The following is a 17355-nucleotide window of genomic DNA, read 5'->3' on the forward strand; positions in this document are numbered from 1 at the left end:
ACTGTAGCTCAGTTTATGTTTCCACCTCTTCCAAGATATTGTGTCCTCCATCATGGAGGGCACGTGTTGCAGTGAGATCAGGGCATGAATATTCAGGTGCTCCCCTAAATCCTACCAAGCCCTATGTTCTGTAACTGCAGAACTACTCAGTACCCATGGAATATAGTAAGCTATATCACCATTATAGTGGGTTGTATCTACTCAGGGTAGACGCGGGTGGCACTGTGGGTTAAACCACAGAGCCTAGGACTTGCCGATCGGAAGGTTGGCGGTTCGAATCCCCGTGATGGGGTGAGCTCCTGTTGCTTGGTCCCTGCTCCTGCCAACCTAGCAGTTTGAAAGCACGTCAAAGTGCAAGTAGATAAATAGGTACCGCTCCGGCGGGAAGGTAAACGGTGTTTCCATGCGCTGCTCTGGTTCGCCAGAAGCAGCTTAGTCATGCTGGCCACATGACCCGGAAGCGGTACGCCAGCTCCCTCGGCCAGTAAAGCGAGATGAGCGCCGCAACCCCAGAGTCGACCACGACTAGACCTAATGGTCAGGGGTCCCTTTACCTTTACCTTTATCTACTCAGGGTAAAAACCATTGGTGTAAATCCAAATTTGCATTGAATGTTGATACTGAATGTTGATACTGGTACCCATCTGGACCTGATTTTGTTTTCCATGGGATGTAAACATGAATGTGCATCTCCAACTATTTTCTGATGTTGGCGCAGCAGCTTTCACAAAAATACTACTTTCAGCCACAACTCAAGTTGGCGCACAGCACATATGCATATGTATGGAGATTGCCCTGCAGAAATGTGTCCTTCCCACTATTGTTATCCTATCAGCATGGTGTATTTCAAAGGGGCAGGGAAGGCATCTTCAAGTCACACAGAGCAAGCAAGATCAAATGCCCCACCATCTGATTAACCAAGTAGCCCTCATCTTCACCACTGATGTCATAACTCCTGTGGTCCCCAGGTTTTCAAACATTTTTCAGTTCACATGCCCAAGCCAAAGCGAAGGAGCATCTACGTGATCTTTGGTATAACCATGGAAAATAAGCACCGCTCATTTCCCCCTGCCAAAAAATAAGTTTCAGCAGCCACAAACTGGCACTATTTGCATTCCACATAAATGCGAGTGATTCAGAAACTCACCACCCAGAAGCTGCCAAAATGAGCTTTTCTTTCCAATCTGGAACTATTAGTTTTAAGCTGCTGGATGTTTTTAGAGGCCAGAGGGCAGTACAAGCAGATAGATGTATGTCCTGGCTTAACCTACATATGGACATGGTTTCCAAAGGGACCGTGTGACTTACACTGCAGACCTCAAATTGAGTGCTGTAGATCTGAATATTGCAATGTTACAGCCAAATTCCCACCTAATATAGCTCAGGCTCACTTCCCAATAAGTGAGCTTAGAATTGCAGCCTGAGCAACCTATGGCCCACTGTTTTTCAACATAAAGTTTTACTACTTTCAAAATTAAACTTCAGGTTGTGAAATTTTTCCCATGGAGGAAGCCAGCATTCTACAGGACTAGACCAGATGGAATTAAGTTTACAAGCTGAATTTTAGCAGCAAACAGCATATCAAACTCTGGAGCTGCTGTATCACACCCAATCTGCCTGCTGATTACTTGCTAGGAGAAGGTTCGGTCCACTAAAAAATAAAATTCAACAGAAGGAATCTCAGCATAAGAGCCGCAAAAGGTTATTTGAGGAGCTCCTTTCTTCCTTTACTTTTGCAGGTTTGGGAACAGTCAGATCCAAGTGATAAGAAACTAGATGAGAGAGCCATACATGATAAAGCAGGCCCATAATTGAATCTCGCTTGTTTACCTATGACAAGTCACAATTGCCTCCTGGTAACCAAAACTAGAAGGGAATAGTTTCTTATTTTTCTCTTTTTGGGACATCAGTGAGTGACATACATGTGTACAGGCAAGCTAATAAACATTTTTGTGGGCTAGTAAAAAATTCTGAGCTTATTGCATGTCTGTGAAAAAGCCATATCCCATGACCACTGGAAGCCTTCCCAGATCTTCCTGGTTTTGACAGTCACACACTGCCCATCTGAATCATAGGATATGAACAGAGAAATCCAGAATCCACAGCCTCCTGCTAGCAGCCCTTTGCAGAGCAGCAGGACCGCCATCACTTCCACAGTCCAGAAACTCACAGTAGTCACAATGCAAAGGGGGAGAGAGCAGAATGATCTGGAATGATCACTGGCCCAATGACCAGGCACCAATAACATCATGTGAGCAGATGTTGGGCAGGCTCAGCCCCTCCCCACCCTCAGGATGCCCTTTTTAAGGATCTCTTCCTCAGCTTGCTCAGCTGCCTGCACATTCAGTGGATGGAAGGAGGAGGCTGGTGCCAATGGAGAGATGCTTGCTTTACTGTGACAGAGGGAAGTCAGCTCAGCCGGAAAGCCTCCGCTTAACCCAAACGCTCCCTGACAGCCTAGCACAAGGGATTGTTCTGTTAATTGTTCTGCTAAGATGTGAGAAATATCTTGCCACGGTACTGCCAGCTAGAAATCCAGAAGTCACAAGATTCACCTTACCACTACTTATCTATTTTATAGAATTTCTGTACTGCCCTTCATCCAAGGATCACAGGGTGGTTTACCATATAAAAACAGAAAATTAGTCAACATAGTAACGAACAAAAACAATAACACACAAAGTTGAAAAGGTCCTTTTCTGTAGCAGCTAGAGTTCCTAAGCCACTTTCAGAGGCAGCCCCATGTACACCACATTGCAGTGATCTAACCTAGATGTTAGCAAGACAATAAGGACAAAGAGAAGTGGGTCCATGAACAAGTGCTATACGTAATAATTCCCACTTTATAAGTGATTATTTGTATTAGCTTTTTTTCTTTTAGGAAAAGAAAAAGTTACTTCCTTTGTGCTCCAGTTAAATTTCTACTCTGTGCTATCGTCAGGGCTCAGTTTCTTGCTTGTACAGAACAGGACCTTATAATATTTAGTCATGTGACTCACAGGTGTTGGTTTTTCCACAAAACCACCTAAGTGACCCAAGCCTGAGAAGATAACTCACAGGGCTTTTAGGGAACCCAGAGCCCTTTCCTGAAGGGCAGCAGCCCCTCTATACTTGCCTTCACAAAGTTTAACCTTCTCCTCCATGAACAGCAAGCCCTTCGAAAGGAGTTGGTTCTACCAAAAAGAGAAGAGAAACAGATTGAACATACATGTGATGATTTCAATTTTTAAGAAAGCTATTTATAGTGGATTCACCCAACCAGGCGGCAATATGCTTTCAACCCAGTACGCTCTTGGTCACCCAGTTCTGTATTAATGGCAAAGCACACACTTGCAGTAATACCTATTTCATATAACTAAGCTGCCAAATGGTGTAGTAATTATCACTCAAAAACCACAGCCAGGAAATCTGCCCTTAGCCTATTCTTTCATACGATTATTCAGAAGCAGGGTCTGCATTACAGTTCAATTCAGTCATGCTTTATTTTTCAACTTGCCAACAAACCCATAAGTAGTACCATGATAGTTAAATTCAGTTAAACTGGGTTAGAATGTGCATGCAATGCTAATAGCCACAACTCCGCAAGTGAGAAATCCATTCTGTGCATTTATCAAGTTCCTGAGAATAATGAATGAAAGGGCATGCTCTGCCTCTGATGTTAGCTTACTTGCAATTTAATCAACACACCACCACCAGAAATATGGAGTAGAGAATATCCCTTACATCAGTAGCACACCTTGCATACCTTGAAGGTCCCATACTATAACCGCATCTCTTGCTAAAGTCAACAGCCTCCACCAAATTCTGCAATTAGAAAACTAATACAATAGGCCAATCTCTTTGGAGCGGCAAGAGACAGTCTCAGGAAATTAACTGTTTGTTTAAAATTAAAAATAAAGCACATTGTTATGACTACCCAGCTAGTCTTCCACTATGTCAGGAATTGGGAGTACAATACAATTTTTACTCTGCATATGACATCTTCAGTGTATATGTAGTACTTTATGGAATAAGCTGCTGCATAAAACGAGCAACCTCAAGCTGGGTAGTGAAGAGAGGAAAGAAAAGCAAACATTAAAGGAGAACAAATGTTTTTATCTCATGAATGTGGCAGCAGTGGCGTAGCGTGGGGGTGCAGGGGGGGCCGGCTGCACTGGGCGCAACATCTGGGGATTAGGGTTAGGGGGCGCAAATCCACGGGTTAGGGGGTGCAAATTACTTGCCTTGCCCCGGGTGCTGACAACCCACGCTACGCCACTGTGTGGCAGAAATCCATTGCCTATCCTTTTGCCTTTCCTGATCATCCGACAATCAGCTTAACTTGGTGGCCCCCATCATCTACTGTTATGAGCTGGTAATAAAAACTTCCTTTTATCTACTTTCTAACTGAGTAAGTTAGCCAGTTGTTTAATTATCTATATTTAACCCTTTGTTAAAGTTGGGAATGAAGACTAAAGCTTCAATGGACTGGTTTCCTCAAGTTTGGAAAAAAATAAAACAGACTCAAACAGGAGCAGAGCACATGCAAACCTGGCATGGTTTGCACATAACGCTAATCTAAACCATGGCTTAGGTCAGCACAACAATTGATGCTTTTGAATTATGGTGCTGGAGGAGACTCTTGAGAGTCCCATGGACTGCAAGAAGATCAAACGTATCCATTCTTAAGGAAATCAGCCCTGCGTGCTCACTGGAAGGACAGATCGTGAAGCTGAGGTTCCACTACTTTGGCCACCTCATGAGAAAAGAAAACTCCCTGGAAAAGACCCTGATGTTGGGAAAGATGGAGGGCACAAGGAGAAGGGGACGACCGAGGGCGAGATGGTTGGACAGTGTTCTCAAAGATACAAACATGAGGCTGACCAAACTGCGGGAGGCAGTGGAAGAGTGCCTGGCGTGCTCTGGTCCATGGGGTCACGAAGAGGTGGACATGACTAAATGACTAAACAACAACAACAGCACAACACAGAACGACTGGGGAGGAGCAAAACAGACATATACTCTTCTCTAGAAGCCTGTCCATTTCCTCATTCACCCTAAGCAATTACTTTGCTTAGCACTGCATATAAACAAGGACACAATGAGTAATGGATGTGACACCCTGCTTCTAAATTTACTGGCAGGCTTTTCTTTCTAACTTTCAGGTTCATACATAGTCTGTTGACATCCATCTGTCTCAGAAGACAATGGAGGACAGTACCTTTGGGGATGAAGTCAAACTCAAACCGCCTGGGCGTGTAGGTTCTGCAGTAGTGCAATGATCCCTCAAACAGGAATGGCCTCACTCCTTTGCTCTGAGTGTACATGCATCCATTCATTGTGGTTTCATGACTACTCATATATTCCAGTTATTAATGGGTAATCTATATGCAAGCAGGGACGTGGGTGGTGCTGTGGGTTAAACTACAGAGCCTAAGACTTGCCAATCAGAAGGTCAGCGGTTCGAATCCCCGCGACGGGGTGAGCTCCCGTTGCCCAGTCCCTGCTCCTGCCAACCTAGCAGTTCGAAAGCATGTCAAAGTGGAAGTAGATAAGTAGGTACCAATCCGGTGGGAAGGTAAACGGCGTTTCCATGTGCTGCTCTGGTTTGCCAGAAGCGGCTTAGTCATGCTGGCCACATGACCCCGAAGCTGTACGCCGGCTCCCTCGGCCAATAAAGGGAGATGGGTGACGAAACCCCAGAGTCGGTCACGACTGGACCTAATGGTCAGGGGTCCCTTTACCTTTATATGCAAGCCAACATACTGGGGGAGGGGCAGTGAACAAAACAGATTTGTCAGTTAATATCCCAAAGTTGTTGGGTTGTACTTTTTTAAAATCAAGGAGGAACAGTCACATCTGACTACGTAAACAACCACTTCCCTGTATTTTTACAAAAAGCCAAAGGAGAGGAATGGAGCCAGGAAAGTGGAAAAAAATCACACAGACATTCTGAATGTTTAGCATTGGTGGGGAAGCAGATATTCTCATTTTGACAAATCATAAATTTGCTTGCAATGCCTTATTTTCAAAAGTGCTATATTTATTTTGTGGAACTAGAAAGATTATGCCACCCTAATTAAAGGATTTAGGATTAAAGTAAGACATTCCCAGAGACACTATACACTTAAAATAAATCAGGGTCTGTTTGTTTTTCTTGCTACATGGAGGTCTCTGTCTCCTTTTAATGGCAGGCCATTCCTTAGAGCTAGGTACTTAGAATTAGTTAAGAAATTGCCAGCAACAAACAATGCTGTAATAGTTTTGTTATTTTTTAAAAAAACATTATTCAGTTTTTTTGACCTCGCGTTCCCCTCAAAGAAGCCCAGGGCAGCAAGAAAGAAGATATTGTTGTGTTTTCCAGAATAGGAAGACAAATACCCATTATTCATGCCATTTCACATGTCCCGTGGAAAAATGATTTGGCACCCCCAAAAGGTCTCAGGTACTCAATGTAATGGAAAGTTTCTTGAATGAAAATGCAAGGTTGAGGTGAAGCATCAGGAAAAGGCTCAGCTGGCAGAGACCCACTGACACTTTAAGCTAGGCCAAGGTGGATGATGGCAAAATTAGGCAAAACTCTCTCCAAATCTTTTCTTTAGAAATCAGGTCACATCAGGAATGCTAATTTATTATGCTTTCCATTTCCTCGGGACTTCTTTCTCCATACACAGTGGCCATATATACACAACAGTCAGTGGTCTAGCTGAATAACATGTCCTGCTCTGAACTCAGAATGGTGAAAAATATGCTTTCATTCTACCACCTACATCTCCAAGGAAAATCCAGGACAGATTTAACTCAATATAGGAACATCTAACCTGCATGCATATGCAGTTATAGAAGGTCAGTAACACAGGTCCAATTAAGGCACAGGAAAGGCATATTGCACAATCTGTCAATCCTGCAGCCAATAAGAGTCCTCAACAATTAAGTAAAGATGTGTAGAAGTGGCACGTTTCAGCCTGCTGACCTAGAAGAAAGGATGGAAGGAAAAACAGATATGCCTCCTACAGCTGACAAGGGTCAACTAGCTCATTTGCCTTGCATTAGGAGGAAAATGATGAGGGGGTTGATCTTCTGTCATCTCAGCTACAATAGCCCATGTGTTTTGGGCTATCCTGCTTCTGAAGTAGTCTACTCCTGTAATGCTGCATACAAGCAACATTATATGCTACAGTCAATACCTACTGAATCTTGTCGGTGTTGTTTTTCTACCTAGTCCACACACTGCAACAACTGCAAGCTCTATGCTCCTGGAAATTGCTTTTGCATTCCAAAAATAAAAGCTCAATGCAGATTGATTTTATATTACCCCCTAGCCCACTGAACAGTGCACCCATTTGAAAACTGATGAAGGCAGCTCCAGCAATGTGGCATATCCTCACCTGACCAATGACATTGCAGATGGACATATACCAAGATTGTGGTTACCACTTCCTTCTTCCTTCATCCGTTGCAGGTATGGGGAGGAAAAGGTGTGAAAATTGGCTAATCTAATTAAGGAATGGGTTTTCAAACATATCAACTAACCACACTCATCCTTGTGGAGAGCAGGATCTGGAACCAAACCTTGATCAAAAGCAGCACACTGAGGAAAAGCATGAACAATTGTGTCTTGATAAAAAAAACTACCTTTTCTCACCACAAACGCGCAAATGTGTACATAGCCATAATCACCACTTGAAATTTCTGATCTTCCCCACAGCTCTGCAAACTTCCCTCCTGCAGGTTTGTGAAAGCACAGAAAATATCAGAGGCTCCATGTGGCAAGCGGGTGCACTCAAACATATCTCCCACATGAAACGGTTCCCATTCAATCTGATGCACTAATGCAGCAGTTTTGTAATCTACCTTTGTAATTTTAACTGACCCAGACTCAAAAGCATTCTAACTTTGATAGTGGAATGAGGTGTGCATATGGAACAAACCTCCGGCAAAAAAGTGAATGGCAAAGTCTCACATTTGTCCCGCATGTACATCTTCTCTATGCACCTCGTTTCACCGCTGAAGTGAATGAGGAAGCAGCTGTGGCTGTGTTGTGCACATGTGGGCACAGTTTATGCTTGCAGTTAAATACAAGGTCAGGAGAGAGATGTTTATTTATTTGGCAATTCACATCCTGCTTGTTAGGAGGAGAACAATTTACTGTTGGTATGACTCTAAAGATGCGCTAACTGAAGTGGATTTACATGATTTTCTATTCAATGTATGTTTTCTTTACATTGTACATTGTCTTTGCGATTAACTGTATACATAGATTAATAAAAGTCCAACTGGTGATAAGAATGGCAAATAATATGCATGCTTGTGCTGTGATCTAGTAGATTGGGGTTGAAGAATGTCAGACTCAAGGCAGAATGCAACCCTCCACACCTCTCTAGTTAATCCCTGGCACTCTGCCCCAACCACCCCCAGTCTTCCTAGGCCACACCCCTCAGCAGCCTAGTTCACACCATCTGAGTGCTTTTCCTGCTGACTGGAATGTGCCCTTTCTTCTAGAAAAATGGGGCTGGTACTCACCATGAAGCTCTTAAAGTAAGAGTCACATTTTTAACCAGTTCTTTTGTTCTAGAAAACAAAAGGTGCCGGTGCAAAAAGGTGCCCTTGAGTACCCTTGGGGGTAAGCACTGCCTTTAACTTTGATAATGGCTTTTATGTGAGTGGATGGAGGTTAAAAAGGAGCATATGGAAAAACCAGTGTGCTGTACAAAAGGTAAAATTCACATTCATTGCTTCACTCACTTTTGCCAGTGTCAAGTTTTAGATTTGTTGATTGGTCTCCTTTCAGTTAATTCTCAAGAAACGACATTGCAAAAGAATTCAAGAGTATCTTCCTGGAGCTTTTCTACAAAGGAATTTTATTCTTGAGCAATTAACCGAACTTTCAAAAGTACCAGAGATGACACATTTTTTCTACCCTCTTCTGCTGTCAATGTTCCTCAATCCTCATTCCTAAATGCTTAGACATTTAAAACACACACACACATTTCCCATAGTACAATAGCTCTTTCTGTTGTTATTTTTAAGAGTTACATCTGTTGCAGATCACGTGTTCCTGTAGAACAGTGTTTATGCTTTGTGTCAGTCTTGGTCAGGTGTGAGGAACCCTCCCATCAGCCCTAGCAGGCATGGTCAATAGCCAGGGATGATGGTAGTCCTATTTCAGCTTCCCCCTGACTTCATTCCCCCAAATATACATGTATTACTTGAGCAGAAATCCATTCTCCAGCTTCTCCACTACCTCTGGAAGTCTGGTCTGAATAAGAGTTCAGTGCATATATGCAGCCTCCTACAGCATGCAATAATCTATTCTCCTGGACACTGATCCATCACTAGAAGAATGCATCTAGAAGCATAGACAATTTTTATTAAGCACTCCCTCCTTCTAAGATCAGAGCAGGGATGATAGAGCACTCACACAATGCAGATAGGAATAGTGTTTCAATCCGTCTGGCTCTCCATAGCTCATGCCTCAAGTGCTTTCTCCTGTCATCAAACATTGCATCCTGTAGACTTTCAGACCAAGTCAATTCAGACACAATAGCAGTCCATGGCTTGCTGTTATGAGCACAAGCCAGGATTCTTCAACTATAGTAACCTGACTTGTGGGCCAACTGTGGTTTGACGCTAATGAAACAGAAAGCTTGCATTCTGATCCCCAGGAGTATGGAAGGAAGAGAGTGACGAATGCACACCCCAAGGTTTGTGTTGGTTTATACTTGTAACCACAAACCAGATATTGCCTGGGGTTCAGAGATAAACTATGGCAGAAAAGGGAATGTCAGGGTCCAGGTGCCTGATGTGGCCCTTCAGATCTATATGGCCCTAACCAAGCCATCCACTGACCCTGCTCTGCCTCAGGTGCTTTTGCCTGACTGAAACTAGACCTTGAACTGTGATGCCTTTTGTTTGCCTAGAGGGATGTTTCAGTCCATCTGGCTCTCCATAAATGGACAGTGGAGAGGAGTGGCCCATTGAAAACCTATTGACTTTTACATGGCTAGGATGTAGCCTACTGTACAAAGGTAAGGGTCACAACTATTACTGCATCATTTTTTGACTCTGGTCCTACCTACCATGGTCACGCAGCCCCCAAATGCTGCTAAAAATATAAATTAGGCCCTTGTGTTGAAAATAGTTCCCAACTTTAAACTTTGGTTATTCCGAGAGCTAAATGGGTTGAAATCCCACACAGTTAGAGATTATTATTATAATTTTACATTGGATCAATGCCCCATCTCCAATCCTGACGGGGGGGGGGAGCTTTTCAAAAGAGGCCAAGAGAAAATCCATGCTTTTATGTGTTTTTTGAGATGCTGAGGGAAGTATTGAGATCACTATTCACTTAACAAAAGCTACTAGTCGCCGTTGGAAGAAAAACTTAGGTATCTTCCCTCAGTTCCCATTTTCATTTCTAACACAGAAGCATGCCAGAATGAAACAGTCAACAGAAGTGCTTTTAAACTCAAATCCTTTTCAATTAATCCACTAAAGCTTTCATTGATTAATCTACCATGATGAAGCTCGCTTGCCTTGAGGATTGCCATTGAAAATTTGTACTACAAAATGGCATGCAATAAAATATCTACAGGAAACGATCACATCCAGTTATTTTTATAGTGCTGGCACACATACAGGCAGTTTTGGCAAGTTCGGATTTTTTTATAGCTTTTCTTTCCTCTCTTTTTGTTCGGGAGAGAAATACGGCACAATGAAATCATGTTGCTATGAGAAGCCCTGTCTCAACGGAGCTACTGGTGACATTATGATGGCTGCAGGAAGCATGTGTGTTACCACTATGCAGCAAACATTTCAACATAGAATAGGCATGCTCAAGCATCTTTAGACATCCATATTGGGTTTCTGAGAAATCCACTTGGCCCAGATCTTCCTGATGCATGTACATGGCTGTTTTAAAAATGCATGTATTGCTCCCATGCATCACATTTTTACTGACGATGGCATTGGTGAAACCTCATTTCCTTCAACAATCGTAATAATGTGCAGCACAGTGTGCAAATGTGAAACCAGGAGCAACAGGCATCTCTTTGGATTCAATTACTTTACACTTGCAGAAAGGGCAACAGAACTCAGTGAAATTCTTTGCATGCTTACTGTGTTCAGTGCGGCTTATTCCCTAGTGTGTTTAAGACTGCATCGTAAAGTTTGTTACTCACATGATAAACCCATGGTTTGGAGAATCGGGAATGGGCACCAGGGAGACTAAGGTCTATGCACTCGCTTCTTTCCTTACCACAAACCAGGATGACCCACCAGGATCAAACCATAGTTTGGAAATTTGTTGCATCGAGACATTAACAGCTAACTATGATTTGCTGGTAGCCAGAAGCAGAAGCTTCTAATCTCCTCCTCTCCTACACACAAGAAGGGCCCATAAGCCTGTGGCTAGGAGCTGTTCATCCCTGAATCCCTGGACTGAACCAATGTGAACTGCAGGTGAAAGCCCCCAACTTGTGATTAAAGGTGATCCACCTGCTATAGTATCTCACTTTGACTAATGCATCATTTCCCCTCCAGATTGTGAATGATTGCTGCCTGGCAAGTTTCAGAATTTCTGGAAAGCCTTGTTAACATTTCCACTCACCATTTCAAAGCAAGACACAGAATGTGTGCTCACACAACGGAATACCAGGGATGTGTGAGTTGACCACTTATCTCATTTCCATCCCGCACATAAATGCTACCAATTTCTACTTGAATAGCATCTCATCTCACCACTGCATAGCTCTTGCATAGGGGTAAGTGTTGTCATCATAGCACAGACCCACAACGAGCACCTCTAGTTTTGGAGCAGCACCTAGAGCCACTTGACAAGAAGCACCAGGAATGGGGAATTAGGAGCACCCCAAAGTAATTTCTTTTGTGGAATGGGACATTTCCTTTGAGCTACCATTGTTGCTTTGATGCAACTGGTCTTTCTAAGTGTACGACACCCAGTGTGGATTAGCAGCAACTGGGATGGGTCATCAGTCAATTTAAACAATGTTTTACTCCAGACACTGATTTTTAGTGCCAGGACTTCGCCCTGAAATACATAAAGAAAAGGGGGGAAATTGCTTGCAGATATTAAAATACTACAACCAGTCCCTCGTGAGGCCTCCTTAAGTTAGCTAATTAAGTAAAAACTGTGACTCTGCCATTGTGTATCTCCTGGCAAACTGAAATAGAGTTGTCCACCCTTATTTCAGCAATTATTACCATGAAAGCAATGTTGTTCATACAAACTATGCAACCCTTTGTCCAAGATCCAAGATTTTGCTTGGAAGAGGCAACAGTATGCAAAACCTACTCATGAAAATGAATCCATCCAATTTACTTTATGGGGCAGGAAAAGCCAAAGCAAGCATCATAAGAACAAGCCAAAAGATAAGACAAAAACAACTTTGGAAAGCTTTAACTGTCCACTTAAGGAACAGATGTTACCTGGAAATAGTCTGTGATGAAGGATCCAAGTTCACTCTTCAACAATCGCCTGAAAAGGAATGGATCACATGTTATAAAAAATGTTTTACAGGCAGATTTCCCAGAGCCCATTCAATAAAAATCAAGTCTATAAAACACAGGTGTACCAATAAGGACTGCAAACCATCTTGAAGCATTCTTTTTGTTTTAAATTCTTTCCTGTTTCCCATGATGCTTCTGATATGGCCACTGACCAGAGAAACAGCACTGGGTTTGGGGGTTTGTTGCCTAAACCCAGAACAGTTTGTTGGGATATGAGTACTACGCAGCTGCAAACTAGCTCGATGTACACACCCACACACATAGGGAGGAAGGGAAGGCCTGCTGTCCTAAATCACTTTTCTCTTTATGGGTCACAGAATTTTCTTTTGATGTAGTTGATCCACAAAAGAGATGCAAGGGTGTTTTGGTGCGATCTGTCAATCCTTTTCTCACTGGTCACTGATCCTTGCTTTTTTTTAAAATCATCCTAATCACTGGGCAAATAGTTTGCCAACAGAGTTCTTATCTGGGCATGTGAGATGAAGATGAAAAAAGGCCATTCTCTCCATCATATTATTGACTGACATCTTCCAGCCTTCTCTCCAACCCCACCACTCCAGTACACTTACTATTTGTGTTCTTGCTACAAGCCAATCTGCTTAATAAAATGCATGACCACCATTCCTAACTTCCAAAATATGAATATAATTTACCGTTTGCAGACCACAAATAAATTTAAAAGTCACAGAATGTTATGAGAGGGGGGAAAGCAGAAAGCAACCACATATTGTCCAAAGGAAACTGCAGTATCTACCAATTTTCTTTGTTATTCCTCTGCATCCAACCCGTCCATGACATTGGGGAGCCTTTTCAATATAGTGTCTCTGCTGTTGAATAGGCTACCCAGAAAGGGTCTTTCAGCATCATCCAGATGGCCTTTTCAGTGCCAGGTAAATATATCTTTATTCACCCAGGTTTTTCAAGTGCATTTTAAATCCTGGCTATAAATTATTTAATGCCATTTCTTCCCTTATGATTACTGTCATTTCTATATATTACTGTGATTTTATTTTTTGTAAGCCACCCAGAGAATATTTATTGAGGGGTGGCTATATAATTCTAATAAATGATGAAGATAAGGATAATAGTAATACTGTCAATCCATAAAGCAAGATCAATTGTACTACCTTTTCCCCCACAATTTAAAGAACAACCTATCTTTCTAAGGTTAAATTTGGAGAATGCATTAAGAAAACAGTTTGATGGGTGACAGGGGAGGGAGGAATCAGATTCCAGAGGCAACTTATAAAGTAATTTGTCAAAGCATGCAGAAGCAATCGTCTTACTCCGATGATATAAAAATCAGTGAACAGAATTTTAAGGAGCCTTCATTTTTAAATCAAACCTTGTGGGAGGAATTTCATGCCTTATAGATTTGTTTTCAAGTAGAATATTGAAAAAGAAGAAGAGTACAAAAAGGCTTTTATACTGCCATGGAGAATGTTAAAACTGTTCCTAACTTAATACATAACTTTGCGTAACCTCAGCAGTTTCATCCCCAAAACAGTAGCACTCAAAACACTGATAACCTTTTGTCAAAACAGCTTGGCTTCCTCTGTGTTGACGACGTTCAAACTAAGTTCATAAAGGCAGTTGGGGAGAGGACATTGAAGGATGAGAAAAGACAAGGAGGTCATTCTTTATGGTTACTCAAGGTTAAGAGTAGTATTTTAAAAGCCATGATCACTGGCACTGCAAAGAGAAAAACCCAAGTCTGGGAAATGGAAATAAACTCTACCCAGTGCTCACTTTGTAGAGTCTTACTCTAGGAAATTAAACTTTTAGCATAATTGTCTGGTAAGGGCTTTTGTTTAAATGAACTTAGCACGCAAGGAAGTAGTCTGTCTTTCACACTGCAAGTATCCCAGCTTTCACCAGTGGACTGAGATACTCATAAATTAATGAACATTGAAATATATGTCAAGATGTTAGAGGTTGGAGCCCCCATCCAGCTGTTGCCCAGGTGCCATGCCCATAACACACACACACACACACACACACACACACACATTCAGTGCCAAACCATTAATTTCACCTAAGTTAGAACCCAAACAGCAAGCATCCAGTGCCGCTAGAAGCCAACCATCAAAGCAGAAATCTGATTTCACCTTTTGAAATATACCTCCACGAATCACCGTGACGGAAGAATGGGCAGCAACCCAAGGTTCAAGCTTATTTAATCAAACCACAAAAAAAACAAAAACGCATTCACTCATTCCTGAAGCAGCAAGAGGAAGAGAAAAGAGCTCAATAACAACCATACCTTAAAAAATCATAGGTATGTGGAAATTCCCTAATTTTGGGGATCTCTGCTCTGGATCCTGCAAATATAACTATGCATAACAATATCTCTGACCGTGTACAGAGTAGTTGCTATTAGTAAACTAAAACATCTGCAATACTATCAGCTTCCTAGCTGCACAGAGAGTTCAATAATTTGGTGAGTGTGTGATTGGGGTACAGTGGAAATCAAAACAGCCTATTAAGAGCCTGATGTCATCTATTGGCATATGGGTCTGATCCAGCACTCATTTTCCCCATGCAGAATCATTTTGTACATGATGAGCCTTATGCTTAGTGCCAGTAGAAGATGGCGTGTTGGGGTAGGCAGTGCTCACCTAACTCCCAACAGCTGAGTCACTGGTGGTCATCAATAAGGAGAGGGAGACAGCCAATCCTGTGCTCCCAACACTATGTTTGCACCGTGTCAACCTCCCCAGTGCCTCGCCCCTCTCGTTCCTGGTAAGCAGTAACTCAGCTGTCAGGAGAGAGCACCACCACTCCACCCGCTACTGCTTAGTGCATTTCTGTGTTGATATATAAGAAAAGCTTCAAGCAACAGTTACTGCATCACTGCCAATAAAAATAAAAAAGGCAGGCTGTGAATCTCGTAAACCAACCAACTGCCATGGTCATATACACACAGGTCTCAGTTGCTCCACCTGTTCTGCATCAGGCAGGCAATTCTATACAACAGAGTCAGAGCAACATACCTTACATTTTCATTGAGGATGTAGAGTTCATTGTTTTGCAAGCCTCCCCCTTTGAACACATTGATCACTGCTGTTTGAACACTGCCAAATAGAAGCAAGACAGTTAGGGCAGCCATAAATAACTTGCATCAGTATGATTTACACAGAGCAATGAAACAGCAGTCAGGAGCCATGTAAATATATCAGTAAGCAGAGAAGTAGATTAATTGTCCTTAAATTGCTTCTGCTTTTTTCCCCCTCTCCCTGGAATCATCAGAGTTGTTTGCCAATGGCTGCCAATAAGTAACAGAGCAGAAAACACAGTTTATACACACCAAGGGACTAATACCCACTCACTCACCAACAAGCAGAAGTTATTAGACCCACACCAAGCTACTGCTATTAAACTACTGCCACCTAACAAGAGCTCTGCTGGGCAAAGAACCTTCTAGTCCAGCATCCTCATGGTGACCAAAAAGATGCCTTTTGGAAGCCCACAAGGAGGACCAGAGTGCAAAAACACTCTTTCCACTTGTGTTTCCCTGCCTCTGACAGTGGAGCATAGCGATCATGGCAAGTAGCCAGTGGCACAGGTCATTTTCAGTGCCATTTTTCATGACCGCTGCATCATCTTGTTCAGCAACAAAAACACACTAAAAAAATTGCCATCTTGTATTCCCATTTACTCTTGGAAATATGGGAGTAGAGATATAATGGATGGCTAGACATTTAAGAAAATTGACTGTGTTTCACAGACTTGTACTAACTATAATAATAATAATATAATAATTTATTATTTATACCCTGCCCATCTGGCTGAGTTTCCCCAGCAACTCTGGGCGGCTCCCAATCAAGTGTTAAAAACAGTACAGCGTTAAATATTAAAAACTTCCCTGAACAGGGCTGCCTTCAGATGTCTTCTGAATGTCAGGTAGCTGTTTATCTCTTTGACATCTGATGGGAGGGCGTTCCACAGGGCAGGCGCCACTACTGAGAAGGCCCTCTGTCTGGTTCCCTGGAACCTCACTTCTCACAATGAGGGAACCGCCAGAAGGCCCTCGGCGCTGGATCTCAGTGTCCAGGCTGAACGATGGGGGTGGAGACGCTCCTTCAGGTATACAGGACGGAGGCCGTTTAGGGCTTTAAAGGTCAGCACCAACACTTTGAATTGTGCTCGGAAACGTACTGGGAGCCAATGCAGATCTCTCAGAACCAGTGTTATGTGGTCCCAGCGGCCACTCCCAGTCACCAGACGGGACTCCCCAACAAGGGGGGAAAGGGATCAAGTACTGTAGATTTCCTACCTGTGTTACTATGTGGTCCATCACAGCAAAGAACCAAGGACCCCTATTCCATCAAGGGCATTACCCAGGAAAGGTAGGGGAAAACAGACCACTATAGTCAAGGGAACAAGAGTCTTCACTGAATTTGGAAATAGACTCAATTCAGCTGTGTGGGCATCTGCTTGTACAAAGTTACCCCTCTATCATGCGGAACAATGCTGTTAGCAAAGAAATTCCACAGCACAGTTTTGAGAGTAAAATGTGACTGGAGTCAGTCACTGCAGTTGGTGTATTCCACAGAAAACAGCAAGCATCAGATTAGGGATGGGCTTTTGGCTCCTGATCTAATGTCAGAAGCTGCAACATCAAACCTTGACTGACATTATACAACGGAGCCTTGGGCTCTTGCATTCCTGCCAAGCTAGCGCTCAGATTCTTTTCCTAACTTCCAGTTTAAAACATACCACCGTCTTAACGTTTAAATCAGCAAGCTATGGTTTGCACTCGCCCAGCAAAGCTGGGTACACATGCACCAAGAGGCAGGATAGCTACATATGGTTCTGAATGCTTTTTACAATTTCTGTAAAAAACAA

At 42.7% G+C, this 17355-nt stretch overlaps 1 protein-coding gene and 1 long non-coding RNA gene across 5 annotated transcripts in view; one reads left to right on the forward strand and one right to left on the reverse strand.

Annotated features, from left to right (window-relative positions):
- The window catches only part of LOC310689190, a 606488-nt gene that overhangs the window by 175056 nt on the left and 414077 nt on the right, over positions 1–17355 (forward strand). The gene's annotated exons all lie outside the window — the stretch shown is intronic.
- PRR5L (proline rich 5 like) overlaps positions 1–17355 on the reverse strand; it is a 65207-nt gene that overhangs the window by 24988 nt on the left and 22864 nt on the right. For all 4 annotated transcript variants that reach the window (XM_083465143.1, XM_083465144.1, XM_083465145.1 and 1 more), the window contains exons 3-5: positions 15501–15581; positions 12427–12475; positions 3116–3173 (exon numbers count right to left, since the gene is read on the reverse strand). In XM_083465143.1, the coding sequence (XP_083321269.1) occupies positions 3116–3173; positions 12427–12475; positions 15501–15581 (188 nt within the window). The remainder of the gene's footprint in view (positions 1–3115; positions 3174–12426; positions 12476–15500; positions 15582–17355) is intronic.

This window comes from Podarcis liolepis (genome assembly GCF_965112155.1).
Source record: "Podarcis liolepis genome assembly, chromosome: 1".
NCBI lineage: Eukaryota > Metazoa > Chordata > Lepidosauria > Squamata > Lacertidae > Podarcis > Podarcis liolepis.